Raw genomic sequence first — 17,583 nt, forward strand, 5'->3', positions numbered from 1 at the left:
TGTGTATTTTGTGGTCTTGTGAGTAATTGGTTGTTTTTTCTTTCTAGTGGGATATCGTTTTTGCGGTCTCTCTGCAGAGAAGGTGCTGGTGAGTGTAGTGGTCTCTTGCAAGTGAATCGTATAGTTTGAGTATATAAATCTTTGTGGTAAAGGCACACATTTGTTTTACTTACTTATTTTGCACAGTGTTGGTTGTTGTTGACTTGTTGTTGATAATGGCTAGCCGCAGGATTACTGTTCAGACGGTAGTTGGTATGCTTTTTGACCATGGTTCAGAGACTGACTCTGCATCTGAGGCAGGGGAAGATTCAGGCAGTGAGTTTTCTCTCCACATGGCATCATCAGATGATGAAGCTACTCTCAGTGCGGATGAAGCTACTCTCAGTGGGGATGAAGCTACTCTCAGTGGGGATGAAGTGCCTGTGTTAGAGGAGGACATTGATGTGCCGATAGTTCTCAAAAGGGGCATCTGGGCTGCAAGGCTTCCTGTTGGTATAGTGCGGCAAGACTTCCAGTTGGAAGTGATGACCTCTGGGTTACCCCAGGCATGGTGCAGCCGGCATTGCCAGACTTTACTGGTGTTCTAGGGTGTAGAGTGAATAGAGAAAACTTTTTGACGATACATTTTTTTCAGTTGTTTATGGACGATGTGTTTTTGGCAGAGATTGTTGAGCAGACTAATTTGTATGCCGAACAGGTTTTGAGGGACAACAGTGCCACCCTTAAGCCCCATTCTAGAGCTACCCAGTGGACTCCCACAAATCTGGAAGAGATGAAGTTCTTGGGTTTAACTTTTTTGATGGGCTAGCTAAGGAAGCCCTCAATGGCTTCATATTGGTCTACAGTCCCTTGATGGCAACAGCTATATTTTCGGCAGTCAAGAGTCGTGATAGGTATTTGCTTCTGCTTTGGATGGTGCATTATGTCAATAATGGCTTAGCGTTGGCACGAGATCACCCTGATTGTGACCGTATTTTTAAGATTCGGCCTGCCATTGATCACTTTGTTGATCGATTTTCTGAGATCTATGCTCCAGGGAAAGAAAAAGCAGTGGATGAGTCTTTGGTGGTGTTCAAGGGCCGCTTGGTTTTTAGGCAATACATTCCTAGTAAGAGGGCACGCTATGGAATTAAGCTGTATATGCTGTGTAACAGTAGGACTGGATATGTCTCTAATTTCAGGGTGTACACCGGTAAGGAATCCAGGATTAAGCCCCCTGGTTGTCCGTCCACTTTTGGAGTGACTGAGAAAATTGTGTGGGAACTTGGTAGAGGACTTTTTAACAAAGGCCACCATTTATATGTAGATAACTTCTACACTGGTGTACGGTTGTTGAGGGAATTGGCCAAAGTGGACACTGTTGCTTGTGGCACAATACGCTCTAACCGTAAAGGTTTCCCAAAAGAACTTGTTTGTCAAAAGCTTGTGCGGGGACAGTGCAGTGCATTGAGTTGCGAGGAGCTTCTAGCTGTGAAGTTTTCAGACAGGAGAGATGTGTACATGCTGACTACCATCCATGATGAAAGCACTTCACCTGTGACTGTTTGGGGTCAGATTGCTGAAGCGCGCAAACCTGTGTGCATTTTAGACTATAATAGGCACATGGTTGGAGTTGATAGAGTAGATCAGAGGTTGGAACCTTACGCTGCTCTTCGTAAGGCTTACATTTGGTATAAGAAGTTGGCTATCCATCTTTTCCACTTGGCAACCTTTAATGCTTTTGTTGTATTCAAGGATTCTTGTCCTGAGTCAAAGATGACTTTTGCTTAGTTTCAGGAGTCTGTAATAGGCAGCCTTGTTTTAGTGGAACAGGCAAGTGTTCCTAGAGTTGGAGAAGTGGAGGATGTGGCTAGATTGAAAGATCGCCACTTTCCTGATCACATTCCTCCCACACCCTCAAAAGACTTTCCCAGTAGGAGATGTAGAGTCTCTTGGCAAAGAGGTACGCGGAAGGAGACTCTTATGTACTGCCCAGAGTGTCCTTCTAATCCTGGGCTGTGTGTGCCTGCTTGTTTTAGAATGTACGACACGCAAAATAATTTTTGAGAGCATCCATGAGTGGTAAAGTGAACTGCCTGGACTCTATTGTTTAATATGTTTTGTTCAGTTTCAAGGTAGGCATTTGTGTAGTGTATTTAGTTTCAGATTTTGTGTTAGTAGATTTGTATCTATTTGCAATTTGTTTGCGTTTTCTTATTTGTATAAAAAAATCCTAAATGTGATGGTGGTGTGCGTGGAGTGGCGCTTGTCTGGCGGTGTGTTTGGACTGGTGAGTGGCTGGAGGGGTGTTTGGACTGGCGAGTGGCTGGCGGTGTGCGTGGACTGGCGTTTGGCTGGCGGTGTGCGTGGACTGGCGCTTGTCCGGCGGTGTGCGTGGGCTGGCGCTGTGCATGGACTGGCACTTGGCCGGCGGTGTGCATAGACAGGCGCTTGGCCGGCGGTGTGCATGGACGGGCGCTTGGCTGGTGGGGTGTGTGGACTGGCGCTCGGCTGGCGGTGTGTGTGGACTGGCGCTCGGCTGGCAGTGTGCGTGGACTGGCGCTCGGCTGGCAGTGTGCGTGCACTGGCGCTCGGCTGGCAGTGTGCATGGACTGGCGCTCGGCTGGCAGTGTGCATGGACTGGCGCTCGGCTGGCGGTGTGCATGGACTGGCGCTCGGCTGGTGGTGTGCGTGGACTGGCGCTTGGCTTGCGGTGTGCGTGGACTGGCGCTCGGCTGGCGGTGTGTGAGTAGTGACTAGCTGCTGGTCACTACACACACTACTAGCTAAACGCCACTCCACACAATCCGTGAGCTGGTGTGGTTGCTGTGTCAGGAATGAGGGCGTGTGAAAGTGATGGGCCCTTGAATGGCGCGGTCTGCTGGTGTGAGTGTTGTAATGTGCTGGGCCCGCGGCTGGCGGTGTGAATGGTTTTGTATGTGTCACACGTATGAAAGGTTTATGAATGGCCTGTAAAGAGGTTGGTGCCTTGTCGTACGAGTTACTTACCTAACGATGTATCTGGTAGAGACGTTGTCTAGCCGCAGATTCCTTAACTTAAAATATCCCCAGGCGTCAGACTGGATCCGGAAAATTCTTTGCAGCAGCACCTCTGCGCGCCGGGGGACAGTGCCACATGACCCCGCCCTGACGTCGTCTACGTACGTGACGTCAGCGAGGTCATATAAGTCCCTCCCAGCAGGCTGAGGCAGTTTTCTTCGGAGAAACTTATTCGCGGCACAACGCGGAGCCACAAACCAAACTGTGAAAGTATGGGAACAGTGTGCGAAGGATGAAAAATCCGTAAAACAAATAAGGCAGATGGTGCTAAACACCATCATAAAAGACAGTATCAGACAATGTCTACATACAAGTGAAAAAGCAAAAGTGGAACAAGGCTGTGAGAAAGAACCCTGCAAAGCGAAGCATAGACCCTTCCCAAAGTGCGAGCAACAAGGGAAGAATATCTCAACAGACAAAAATAGACTTATTACCATGTAGAACCGTGCCGTCCAACAAGGACGGAGCACAGAAAGAACAGCAATTTAGTTCAAGAAGGTATGAAAAGTCTGGCACTACCCTTATAATAATGGAAGTGTGAAAAAGAGCTTAAGAGATCTTAAAAGAAGACGACTATATAGGGAACAAGAGCCCCTAGTCAATGGAGAAGGCGGGAGGGAGGGAAGACAGCAGGAGAAGAAGAAGAATCCCCTGATGACAGTGAATGAAAAGGCACCATCTACAGGAAAAAGACCCTTGAAGGGAGTCAGCCGCATATGGTAATTCCGAAAGGGGCGCAACTAGGTGAACACCCTTGAAAAAAAAAAAACAATGGCAACTGAAAGTAGGCAAGAGGAGAAGTCCACCTGGCAAGGTTCTCGCAGAACAGGGAGGATGGGTGGGTGTTAAGGAATCTGCGGCTAGACAACGTCTCTACCAGATACATCGTTACCGAAGGTAAGTAACTCGTACATCTGATAGAGACATCTAGCCGCAGATTCCTTGACTTAGAATAGATACCACAGCCATACCCCAGGTGGGTTGGGGGTGGGTCTGCGACAGAACAAAAGAAAGTGCCCAAGCACTGAGACAGCAACAGAGTGACAGATAATGGGGAAGGCGAGAGGGAGAGAGAGAAAGAGAGAGAGAAAGAGAGAAAGAGAGAGAAAGAGAAAGAGAAAGAGAAAGAGTCCCGAACGAAGGAGGAAGAAGGATCACTCTCAGCTTAATGGCGCACTATGTGGACACCAAACAAACATTGGGGAAAACATGAAGACATGCAACTAGAGCCTACCAGGCTAGCCCACGGAAGGAAGGCCGGCGAAGCTACAGCCAGGAACCAAAGCGAAAGAGGTAAAAACTGAGCAATGTCCTAGAAGGACAGGCGGGAACAAGAAACACGCCAAGTGCATACCCAGGCACCAAAAGGGGGACAGAGGCAAACAGTAACAATCTGAAGCACGCTGATACGGGCCACCACTGAAACATGCACAGAGCCGACAGCCACAGGTGGCGTAGCTAAAATAAGCATAGGACTGCCCAACCAGGCAGCTTGAAGACTAAGGTGAGAACTAACTCACAAAATACCGATATGCAGGGTGCAGACCCTAGGACGACTGACATCAGAAGAGCGGTCCCGCAAGCACAGCCGACATAGTATAGGGTGATACCTAATGAAAGGAGCACAACCGATGGAAGTGGCAGCAGAGGTACCAGAGTACCAATAGGCGTATAAATGTAGGAAAGAATCTCAGACTTGTAGACCACATCCTCCAACTGGGAGTAAAAATTAACCCTCGTCCAAAAAGAGATATCTTTCAGTATCGGAACACCAAGAAGGGATCAGTGTACAGCCGGAGAACCACCCCAGGTAGTGGAACGCAAAAGGGACCCTATTGCTGAAGATGCAGAAAAAGCAACGAAGTGCACCTAAGTGTACTGAAAGACACGTTTTGGGTCCAGACGGTGGAGCCTCTCCTCTTCTCTTTAATTGCGGAGGCAGAAATAAAGTGGGCAGAGTGACAGTTGCCTGAGATGAAAGGCAGAGACTACCTTTGGTAGAAAGGAGGGACGCGGCCGAAGCACAACCTTGTCCGGATGAATCGCCAGGAAAGGAGGTTTACAGGAGCCTGGAGCTCACTCACCCGCCGATCGGAGGTAATGGCCACCAAGAAGACAGTTTTCAAAGTTAATAAGGGCAGTTATGAAGAGGTTCAAAGGGAGCGCACATCAAGTATGTGGGAACCAGGTTCAAGTCCCATTGAGGCATCACAAAAGGAACAGGAGGGAAAAGGTGAGTAATACCTTTGAGAAATCTATTGACAACTGGGGACAGGGCTGATCAGGCAGCCTAAGAAAGGCTGAAAGGGACGAAGGGTAGCCCTTGATAGAGCCCAGAGCAGAGCCCTGCTGGGCCAAAGAGAGAAGGAACAATAGGACCTCGGAAAGAGGGGCAGAAAGAGGAACAACAGCTTTCGCTGTGCACCATGCCACAAATCTTTTCCACCGACAGGCGTATACCGTTTTAGTGGAGGGACGCCTGGCTGCCAGAATCACATTACAGACTTCAGGAGGCAAGTCAAATGGAATCAGCTGTCGCCGCTTAATCTCCACCCAAGGAGGGGGGGGCTGGACAGGTTCGGGTGGAGGACCGTCCCCTGTTGCTGCAACAGGAGATCCTCCCGAAGAGGCAGTCGGATCGGGGGATCCAGGCTCATACTGAGTAGCTCGGGACACTAAACTCTTCGAGCCCAGTCCGGTGCCACAAGAATGACTTGGGCTGGGTCGCGTCTGATCTTCTTCAGCACTTTGGGCAGAAGTTGTATAGGCGGAAAGGCGTACAACAGACCGCAACTCCACTCGCGACGAAAAACGTCGCCTAGCGAGTGCCACCTTGGATATTCCAACACGTAGAACTGCGGACATTGCGCGTTCTCTTCGGTGGCGAATAGATCTAACCAATGTTCTCCCCAGTGCTGAAAGAGACCTTGTGCCACCTCTGAGTGAAGACGCCATTCGTGATCCAACATGCACCTGCGGCTGAGTTTGTGCGCCCTGGCGTTCAGTGAACCTGCCAGGTGTTGAACCACCAAGGAAATGCCTTGACGTTCCAGAGACGTAGAGCCTCCTGACATAGGGTCCACAACCCCAACACGCCCTGCTTGTTGCAGTACCACATGGCGGTGGTGTTGTCCGTGAACACCTGCACTACTCTCCCCTGGACAGAGGGAAGAAATGTTTTTAGTGCAAGTAGTATCGCCCTGAGCTCCAAAAGGTTGATTTGGAGCTTGGACTCCGCCGGAGACCAGAGTCCTCTGATCTCCGCCTCTCCCATGTGGCTGCCCCATCGCCGGAGGGACGCGTCCGTCAATTCTGTGTGCTCCGGTTGGGGAAGGGAGAGGGATCTGCCGCTGACCCAACGCTGGTTCGTGAGCCACCACTGCAAGTCCTGTGCAATACCCTCCGAGATCTAGACGGAGTCGGACGTGTTTACCCGATGCTGCGTCCACTGGAACTTGCAGTCGTCTCCCACCTCCAGACTACGGCTGACAACCTGCATTTGCTGGAACTTCAGGTCCCACTGCAGAGCCCGCATATGCCATCTGGCATGATAGATCAGCAGGATGCAGGAGGCCATGAGGCACAGCAGCCTCAGGGTCTTCCTGACCGAAACCCAGAACCAGGGCCGAAAGATCAGAATCATAGCCTGAATGTCCCGGATTCGCTGTTCGGGAGGATAAACCCGAAACTGCGCCGTATCCAGAACCGCTTCGATGAAGAGGAGCTTCTGAGAAAAATCAGGTGCAACTTCGGCACGTTGATGGAAAACCCCAGCAAATGCAGGAGGTCGGCCGTAATCTGGAGGTGGGAGACAACTGCTTCAACAGCCAGTCTTCAAGATAGGAAAAGACAAACCCATGACCTGTGCAGATGAGCTGTGACCACCGCCATCACTTTCGTGAACACCTGAGGGGCGCAGGTAAGGCCAAAAGGGAGCACAGTGAACTGAAAGTGCTTGTGGCCCACAGTGAACCCTAGGTAATGCCGGTGGGCTGGCAGGATGGGGATATGAAAATAAGCATCCTCCAAGTCCAATGCTGCCAGCCAGTCTTGCGGGTCTAGGGCAGACAAGACCTGAGCAAGCGTGAGCATCTTGAACTTCTCCTTCCAGAGGAAGCGATTGACATTTCGGAGGTCTAAGGAAGGGTGCAGACCTTTATCCTTCTTTGGAACCAAGAAGTAGTGGGAGTAACAACCACGACCTACTTCTGGCGTCGGAACGCGCTCGATGACCCCCTTGGCCAAGAGGGCCACAACTTCCTGCTGGAGAAGTGCCATGCGGTGGCACCGAGTTGGCATGACTGGAGGGGTAGACTCAAAGGGGAGGGAGTAGCCCCTTCGGACCATTTGCAGAACCCACCTGTCCGAAGTGATGGTGTGCCAGTGGGGAAGGTGATGGCGAATCCTGCCGCCCACGGGCGTCCGGTGGGTCTGAAACACTAGACTAGGAAGGTTTTGAGGCAGCGGCAGGAGTGGTGGTGGATTGACCTGCTCGCTGGCCTCGGACCCACTAAGTCGGGTCCCACGTCCGCGGCTGCGCTGAGACTGCGGCTGTGCAGGCCTGCGGAACTTAAAGGAACACGATTGGGTGCCTCGACCCTGACCTCGAAAGGAGCGAAAAGCGGGCCCCAAGGGAGTGCGCGTGGTGGCGAGACCCAAGGACTGGGAAATGATGGAGTTAGTAGAAAGAAAAAGATGTCCATGTGTGTATATCTAAGTAAGATAGAACTGAAACAGATACAGGTCCCTGGGAGGTGGGTGGGCGTGTGTGGATCTGCAGCTCTACATGCCAAGAACGGATGCATACTGGTAAGTAGCATTTTCCGTTCGAGGAATATGTGCTGCAGATCACACACTAGCATAGACTGTACAGCAATATCTCCCCTAGCGGTGGTCACCTGTATCGGTTGCAGTAGTTTGAAAGAGAGTTTTAAGAACAGCTTGGCCTACAGTAGCTTGTTGATTGGCTTGCACGTCAACACAATAGTGTTTAGTGAAGGTGTGTGTTGTAGACCATGTTGCTGCCTTACAGATGTCTTCTAGGGGAATGTTCCCTAACAATGCCATGGAGGTCCCTAGTTCGCATGTGGAATGCAGCCTAGGGGAAATTGTCAATGTGCGTTTAGCTTTTTGGTAGCATATTTGGATACATTTAACAATCCACCTTGCAACCCCAGCTTTGGAGATGGGGTTACCTTTATGCGGTGGGGAGAAAGCTACGAACAATTGTTTTGTCTTGCGAAAGGATTTAGTTCTGTCAATTTAATAAAGTAGGGCTCTTTTTACATCTAGGGTGTGTAGAGCTCTCTCTGCTACGGAGTCTGGGTTTTGAAAAAACACTGGTAACTCCGCCGATTGGTTAAGATGAAATGGAGAGATGACTTTAGGAAGGAATTTTGGATTTGTTCTGAGAATCACCTTGTTACGATGTATTTGTAAGAATGGTTCTTGTATGGTTAAAGCCTGGATCTCACTTACTCTTCTAAGAGAGGTGATTGGAATAAGGAAAGCTACTTTCCATGTGAGGAACTGCAATTCGCATTTATGTAGAGGTTCAAATGGGAGTCCCATGAGCCTAGTAAGAACAATATTTAGATTCCATACTGAAGAGGGTGGCAACCTGGGAGGAATTATTCTTTTCAGTCCCTCCATAAAGGCTTTATTTGCAGGGACTCTAAAAAGTGACAAGTGTTGTCTGTTTTGTAAATAAGCAGCAAGTGCTGCTAGATTTAAACGTATGGATGAATAAGCTAGATTACATCTTTTCAAGTGTAGTAAGTAGCAAATGATGTTCTGTATGGAGGCATCCAGTGGATCAATATGGTTGTTAGTGCAGTAAATGGCAAATTGTTTCCATTTTGCAGCATAGCAAGCTGCGGTAGGGCGTCTGCCTTGTTTAATGATGTTCATACAGTCTGGTGGTAGGTTAAGAAACCGAACTCTAGGACTTCAGGAGCCAGATCGCCAGATTCAGCTGACCTGGATCTGGGTGTCTGATCTCTCCATGGTTCTGTGTTAACAAGGATGGAGAGAGGCGTAGTTTTTGGTGTGGAACTATTGAGAGTTCCAATAGTGCTGTGAACCACGGTTGGCGTGCCCATGTGGGAGCTACTAGGATTAGTTTTGAGAGACTGTTGCCGGAGCTTGCGTACCACTAGTGGAATCAGTGGGAGTGGCTGAAAAGCATATGCAAATCTGCCTGACCAGTTCATATTGCCCTTGGACAATGGGTGTGGAAACCTGGCGGCGAAGGTTGGGCATTTTGCGTTTGTGTGTGGCGAACAGATCTATGTCTGGTTGGCCCCACATTTGGAAAAATGGTAGAAGAACTTGGGGATCTAGTTCCCATTCGTGAATCTGCTGTGTCTGTCGACTTAACAGATCCGCAATCTGATTGTGAACTCCTGGAAGGTGTTCCGCAAGTAGGTATATATTTTGTGGGATGGCCCAACTCCAAATGTTCTGTGCGAGCTGGGACAGCTGCAGAGAATGTGTGCCTCCCTGTTCTTGTATGTAATACATGGCTGTCATGTTGTCCGTCCGGATCAGGACAGCTTTGTTTTGTAGATGTACTTGGAACGATTTTAATGCAAGAAATATTGCTAGTAGTTCCAGGTGATTGATGTGGAGCACTTTTTGTTGAGTGGTCCATTTGCATTGAGTTGTATGCCAGAGGAGATGGGCTCCCCATCCTGTGAGTGATGCGTCTGTTGTGAGCACTATCTGTGGAACAGGCTCGAGAAACGTCCGCCCTCTGGACAAGTTTGTTGTTTTCCACCACTGCAGAGAGCGATGTGTGTGGCTGTCTACCAACACCAGATCTGTAAGTTGTCCTTGAGCCTGATTCCACTGATGTGCTAGACATTCCTGTAAGGGACGCATTTGAAGTCTTGCATAAGGTACAATAAAGATGCAAGATGCCATCATGCCCATGAGTTGCATGAACACTCTGGCTGGGAGAGAGTGATGGGCCTGAAATTTTGGGATGAGGGTTTGTATACTGGCTATCCTGGCAGGACTGGGACATGCCAGAGCTGTGGAAGAGTTTATTGAGGCCCCTAGATATTGGTGTATTAGAGGGCCGGAGATGCGACTTGGTGTAGTTGACTGTGAAACCCAAGTTGTGTAATGTTTGGATGGTTTGCTGAGTGTGTTGAACACATTGGTTGAATGACTTGGCTTTTATTAGCCAGTTGTCCAGATATGGGAGGACATGGATCTGTTGTCTTCTCAAATGTGCTGCTACCACCGCAAGACATTTTGTGAATACTCTGGGTGCGGTGGGGACTCCGAACAGAAGGACTTTGAACTGATAGTGTTGTCCATCCACTATGAACCTTAGATACTTCCTGTGAGCAGGATGTATGGGAATGTGGAAGTAAGCGTCCTTGAGATCTAGTGTGGCAAGGAAGTCGCCTTGTTGCAACAGTGGGAGCACTTGTTGGAGAGTGATCATGTGAAAATGATCCGAGTGTATATACAGATTGAGGGGTCTGAGGTCGAGTATTGGTCTTAGAGTCCCGTCCTTTTTGGGTATTAGGAAATACAGCGAGTAAACCCCTGTTCCTTGATGTGGTAAAGGAACAGGCTCTATTGCGCGCTTTTGAAGCAGTAAGAGAATTTCTTGTTTTAAGAGCATGAGATGATCTGTGGATATTGGATGCTGTAAGTTCCAGGCAGTAACCATACTGGATAATCTGTCTTACCCACTTGTCTGTTGTGATGGAATTCCAGATAGGTAGGAACTGTGATAATCTTCCCCCGACCGGAGTGGAATGGTCTGGGGGGAGTGGAGGGAAGTTACTGTTTTGTAGTAAGGGAGGTGCGAGTGCTGTAGTTACCTCGGCCTCTCCCTTTATTGTTATTTCCTCTGTATCCACCTCTAAAATATCATCTATGGGAAATGTTTGTGTAGTGGTTTTAAAGGAAGATGAGGTGTCTGTGCCCATGTTCTTGGAGGCTCCTCTGTAAAAGGAGCGACGAAAGGAGGCACGTGTTTGCGGAGACTGTAACGCTCCCATGGACTTGGCAGTCTCTGTCTTCCTTCATTTTTTCAAGAGCAGTGTCTACAGCCGGCCCAAATAGTTGTTACTGGTTGAACGGCTGGTTCAGGATGGTTGTCTGACCTCTTGCTTAAAGCCTGAAATGCGTAGCCAGGCATGTCGTCTGAGCAGTACACTGTTATCAATGGATCTAGAGGCAGTGTCTGCTGCGTCAAGGGCACATTTAATTGAAGCGTTTGATATTAATTTGCCCTCTTGGATGAGATCATTTGCCTGAGTTTTGTATTGGTCAGGCAAATGCTGTAATAGGGTTTCCAGTTGGTCATAGTGGGCCCTATCATATCTAGCCAGCAGTGTTTGCGTGTTGGCTATGCGCCAGTGATTGGCGGCCTGCGCAGCTACTCTTTTGCTAGATGCGTCCAGTAATTTGGATTCCTTATCGGGGGGTGGTGCATCCCCGGAGGTTTGTGAGTTGGCGCGCTTTCTAGCGTTGGAAACTACTAGAGATCCCAAAGGCAGTTGTCCCTTAATGTAAGCAGGGTCTTCAGGAGCAGGTCTATATTTTTTATCTATCCTAGGATTAAGAATCCTGGCACGTACGGGATCTTTGAACACGTCAGGGGCTGTTTAATGACTCCTTTGATCATTGGTTATACTTGCCCTGTTTTTTTGGGACTGTTCAAATGTGTCTAAAAGGAAGTCCTCCTCTGCTGTGTCCGAGTGCATTTTCACACCGTGAAAAACGGCAGCCCTGTTCAGCAATTGTCCAAAACCAATATTATCGTCTGGGGGAGATGGTTTTGAGGGGTATGGTTGGGGGCTTGGGAGGTCTGGTACATCTACTGGGACAGTGCAATCCCAATCATCTTGTGGTGGGTCGTCTGGATCTGTGAATAGATCAGCCCCCCCCCCCCCCCCCCCCCCGGTCATCATCATCCTGTGGTGGTGTTTGCTTTGGAGAAGTTACAGGCAGAGGTGGTGTAACAGATTTAGGGAGAGGAAGGGGGCCAGAATGAAGTATAGGAGAAGGAGGCATAGGTGATGTAGCAGAGTCCTTCTTCACAGGCACTGGAGGGGCATGTGCGTGTCTAACTTCCTCTTCTTGCATGGCATAGCTGTAACATGTCCTGTTTTAGGATCAATATAGATCTTTTTCTGCTTAGGATCGAAAGGATCCAGATGAAAAAGTTCCTCTTCCTCAATTATCGCTTTCGGTGTCGATTTTTTCGGTTCCGAGCGGGGTTGTTGTTGAGTTTTATGCTCTTTGGCCTTAGGAGGCATGGTAGAAGCCTTAGGCTTGTCTTTCGGTTCCAAAGGATTTCGGTTTCGGAGCCGAGGTGGGATCTTTAGGTTAGAAGCATTCGAAGCCGGTTTATCCATGGGTCTCGAGGTTTTCGGGGCCTGTTTGTCTTTTGACGTGGAAGGAGTCGAACAGATTTCGGAGCCGAGTGTTCTTTTGGCCTCGGTGCCGAAGGCGCCGACGGGACAATTATATGCGGTTTGCTCGGTCCCGAGCTACCGGAAGGCTTGTCTTTTTTCTTCGGAGCCGGGCACGGAGGCGGGGCTTCTGAAGTGTGTTTTCGGTCGCGACTGGGGCCAAAAGGCCTAGTCTTGACCAGTGCCTTTTGTTTTGGTGGTGGGGTTGGGGTAGGGGCAGTAGTACTCGCTCGTTGACCAGGAGTGCTGGGGTCGTCTGAGTCTTCTGCCTCTGACACGATTTTGAGATCCTCGTAATCTTCTTCTGGGACATACGGGCCTTCAATAAAGGTGTCCCCTGGTTCCGGAGCTGATTTCTGCGCCATGATGTGTCGTCGAGCCCTTCGATCTCAAATAGTCTTCTTCAATCGAAAGGATGCGCAGGCTGGACAGCTTGACTCATCGTGTTCTGACGAAAGGCCCAGGTTGCAGACCTTATGATGGTCACTGTGCGCGAACTTTGCACCACACTGGGTGCATTTCTTGAATGGCGTCCTTTCCATGAGACGTAGGCCTTACGGCGTCGATAGGCCCAGCGGCCCGCTTCAATGACTGGAATCGGGCCGATGAAAGGCGCGAAGATATCGAGGTTCAAAGTCAATTCGATGTTTGTGAAAGTTTTGAGCGCCAAAATAGTTTGAAATGGAAGTTTCGAACCGGAGCGCAAAAGTTGCATCCGAACCCAATGGCGGAAAAAAACAATCTAAGGATGGAGTCAATGCCCATGCGCACTATCGTCCAAGGGAGGATTCACCTATCTCGTGACTACAAAGACTTCTTCCAGAACAACAACAAGGTGCAAGCATCCGAGCCCAACACCAGATGGCGATCTAATGCTAGTGTGTGATCTGCAGCTCATATGCCTCGAACATGCGTTTTTTTTTTTTTTTTTACAATTTTTTAGGTTTGCAAGGGATTCTGGATAACAGAACCTGGTGAGAGGCAGTCAAGTCACCCCATCCTGGATTCCCCTGGGTGTCTAGTTTTAAAAAATGTATAGGTTTGCTAGGTTTCCCTAGGTGCCGGCAGAGCTAGGGTTAAAAAACTACAGCTAGGCACAAAAAGGGTAATTTTTCATTGTGAACATGTGGTATGTTCATGGTGCGTTTTGAGCCCTTTCCTGTCGTGGGCACTATGCCTACCCACACAAGTGAGGTACCATTTTTAATCGAGAGACTTAGGGTAATTCAGATTTGTAAAGCAACTGTTATTACCTATTGACTTTTTATGCATTTCTGCCTTCCAAATGAAAGAACGTGTAAAAAAGAAGTCATTTTGAAAAATGACCGATAATTCTCATGCTAGTATGAGTATTCCCAACTTCGGAAATGTGCAAATATCTACTGTTTTTAAACTCTATATTTGGTTCCCATTTCAGAAATCCATAGGTGCCTTTCATACCGATTTTTCCATGTATACATTTTCCCAGAATAATTGCTATATACCCGGTACATAATAAAAAACCATTGGAAGTCGCTGCTCAGTTTTTGGCTCTGGGTTCGTCGGGTTCTTGGTGAACCTACAAGTCCTATATATCCCCACAACCAGGAAGGTCCAGCGGATGCAACGGTATATTGCTTTCAAAGAGCTGTCATAATTAGAAGAAGTTACAGGTGAAAACGTTGACACAAAAGGCTGTGTTTTTTCAACTAATTTTCAATTTTTTCCTATATTTAACTGTTAATTTCTATCAAGAAACCTTGAAGGATCTACACAAATGACCCCTTGCTGAATTCAGAATGTTGTCATCTTGACTAAAATGTTAGATTTCCAGGATCCATTATTGCTTTCATACCCATTTCTACCATTAACTGGAAGGAGGTTGAAAGCACAAAAAATAGCAAAAATAGGCTAGGTCCCAGAAAAATGCCAAAACTGTGAAAAACATTTTGGTTTTCTGACAAAAGTCTGTCATTCCCTAAAAGCTGGGGAAATGGTGATTTCAGCCCCACAAACCCTTTTTTGTTACCATTTGCAGGGAAAAACCCAGACGCTTTCATTTGCAGCACTTTTTTCCCCAAAAAAACAAAATTTAGCTTTATTTTGGCTTATTTCTGGGTCCACAAACCATGGGTACCTTTAGAATCCCCAGGATGTTGGAAGAAAAGGACGCAAATTTGGAGTGGATACCTTATGTGGTCAAAAAGTTACAGGGGTCTAAGCACGAACTACCCCAAATAGCCAAAAAAAGGCTTCTTAGCACGGGGGGTGGGGGGGGGGGGGGGGGGGGAGGCCTAGCAGCAAAGAGGTTAATGAAGTATCAGAGCTTCTAAAATCCCTACCAATCTCCAACATTAAAGCCTTAACCTGGAGCTTTAAGTGCCAAATGCAGTATCTTGGTTATCGAATAAGGCTGCAAAATAATGGATTAATATTTATTCCTGCACTTGACTAGAAGCAACTGGAGTAATCAGTGAGCACACGAGTAAGCATTTACAGCTGACAATCTGGACCAGAAGCTGTAGAGGTGCAAGGGTTGGACTGATGTATGGAGTAAGGCAGCAGGAGAGGCACAACCTGCGGATCCCGACGCTGGACTACTTTGCACCTCTCTCTTTGTTCACATGGCTCTGGCTATCCAGGAAATATTACCTTCCTCCTAAGTGCAGTCCATACGGAGTCATGGTGGGTTGGCACACAGTACCATCATCAACATCAGCTGGAGACAGCAGAGCCAAACCAGAGGAAAGTTGCTGCAGCCACAGACTGTGCAGGTGCAAGCACATGTATGCCTGCAGGCCAGCCGATTTTCACTTTTTAGATATTTTATTTCAATTGTATAGGCTGAAAGAGGGCCTATTGTTATTGGGAATCTCTTAAAAACAATTAGAGATGCAGCTTTTCTTACTTTAAAAAAAATAGCTCATTGAATAAGGTTTGAATATTATATAGTAATTTGTTTTGTAACTTTTATTCTGAATTTGGTGCGAAAAGAACAATCTCCACCATCACAGTAACAAAGAGCAAACCTAATTTAAGTTTTAAACAAAGACCAATGTAGTGAGAAGGTCCCCAAATTGACCATTTTCTATGGGTGCTTACCAGAAGACCTAATTTCAGGTTAAGTGAACTACAGAAATAACTCAAATGTATCTGTTATACAAGAAAGGTACTTTGCACGTTTAAAAGTTACTTAAAGAGGCAGTTACCTCAAACTATGCAAATTGATTGGTGCAGACATTATAGAAATAACAATTGGTACAGTTACATTGCAGACTGAATGGGCACACAAAAGGGCAATGATGATCGCAGCAAACCTCATCTGCAATGAAGCATTTTTATGCCACTAAAAGAATGAGCGTTTGGGCCAAAACAACAAAATCCCAATCCCTCTGAGGTCAAAAAGGGTAACAGTAAAATAAAAACACATTCTGTCATTTAGGAGTGGCAGATCCATCTCTCACAGCCGCCATTTGAAAACATTTTCTGAACTGTGCTTACTAGGAAGTATATAAATTACTTTACCTTGCCAGACCACCGTAATCAAGTCCTTCCTCTCCCCGGAAAATTACATATAAACGCCTCCTAAGGTCATATGGTTTTAAAGCCATAATCTGTAAAATAAAGAAGAAATAACTTCTAAATGTGATCACTAGTGTTATAGCTATAACCTCTACAAGATCTAATTGACTTTAAGGAACTGCAGGAACACTATTAACTAGCAATTGCACTCCAAAATGGACCGGATGAAGAACTAAAAGCATAGAACAGAAATGCTCTACAGAGGGCAGGACTAGTGCCTCTGCAGTTACAGTTGCAAAGCAAGTGTCACTGAAAAGGTTTATTCCACAACAATGTTTTGCCAATTGAGCAGGGTAGAGAAAGAAGTTGATGAAGGTAAAAAGGGGCAAAATGACACTGTTGTCTAAAGACATTTGTTTTGCTGGAATTCAAGGAAGTGATTTTCCAGATTGACAAAAAACTAAAAATTCATGACATCACATTCTACTTCATCCAACGCGATTTGCTGCTGCTATTTCATTCACTCCATGTTAAGTGGAATGCCACACCCCCAAAAAAAGAAATATATTAAGCTTTGGATGGATATGTACATATATAACTTGCACACTTTAGTACATAGTGTTGTGAACTGCAGGCAGACCAAATCAACTATACCTAGGCTTGCTACCATCCACAGTGTTCTCAGAAATTATGTCATTGGAGATGGGAGATGTCATGAGTATTGTTATGAACGCTATAAGTTAAGCAATATGAAAGGGAATAAAGAGTGCATGGAGAAGCAGTAAGTTATAGTTCTTTTAGTCAGCCTACCAAGTTCACAAAACTGTGCACGGATATGCTCAAGTTATATTAAGTTTTGGGTGGTGCACAAATGATAACTAAGTTATAGCTATAACTTCAGAATTTCCATTGTTTGTGTAGTTAAGTTTGTTTTGTGAATAAAGAACTACATAGCCTAACTATAACTTAGCTTAAACCTTTGTTTTTTTAATAGTATGCTAAGTGGTTTCTAAACATTTAATTTTGTTTATTTTGGTGCCAAGTCTTTTATATGTACATTTATTTTTCATTGAAAACTACCACCGTACTATGTCGATATTTTCTCGTGGACTGGACTTGAGTGGTGTGGTGTGGCTTACATTGCCAAAGAGTGTAGTAGATGTAAGTGGCGGACAGTTGGTGGTGGCGGTGGGAGCACAGTGGCTTGCATTAAATTGATGCAGAGTAAAGTGCCATGGAGTGCAGTGGCGTACAGTAGACCGCACGGAACCTGGGGCCACAAACCCTGCCCAAATTTTAGTTCCCCTGCCACAGCTAATCCAATACTCATTTGAACAACTGCTGAAACTTTGTGATAAGCACCACCCTGACTTTAGCCTACTTCATCCTATAGATGACATTATTACTTGTTCTTATTGTGATTTTACCTTTGGTACAACACCCTCCAGTGAATCAAATAGTACAATCGTAGATAGTGCACCTTTTCATCAAAATCTCTGCCTCTTTCCTAACAAAGTGTTTAACTTTTGGGAAATTAATTGTCGATCCCTCCCTAAACATAAGTAGGATATCTTTAATTTATTAAGTAGTGAACAACCAGACG

General features: G+C 46.8%; 1 protein-coding gene across 2 annotated transcripts in view; it reads right to left on the reverse strand.

Moving 5' to 3' along the window:
- The window catches only part of WWP1 (WW domain containing E3 ubiquitin protein ligase 1), an 850,740-nt gene that overhangs the window by 340,239 nt on the left and 492,918 nt on the right, over positions 1-17,583 (reverse strand). For both annotated transcript variants that reach the window (XM_085605336.1, XM_085605333.1), the window contains exon 16: positions 15,984-16,072. In XM_085605336.1, coding sequence (XP_085461462.1) covers positions 15,984-16,072 — 89 coding nt within the window. The remainder of the gene's footprint in view (positions 1-15,983; positions 16,073-17,583) is intronic.

This window comes from Triturus cristatus, chromosome 5_1, assembly GCF_964204655.1.
Source record: "Triturus cristatus chromosome 5_1, aTriCri1.1, whole genome shotgun sequence".
Classification (NCBI taxonomy): domain Eukaryota; kingdom Metazoa; phylum Chordata; class Amphibia; order Caudata; family Salamandridae; genus Triturus; species Triturus cristatus.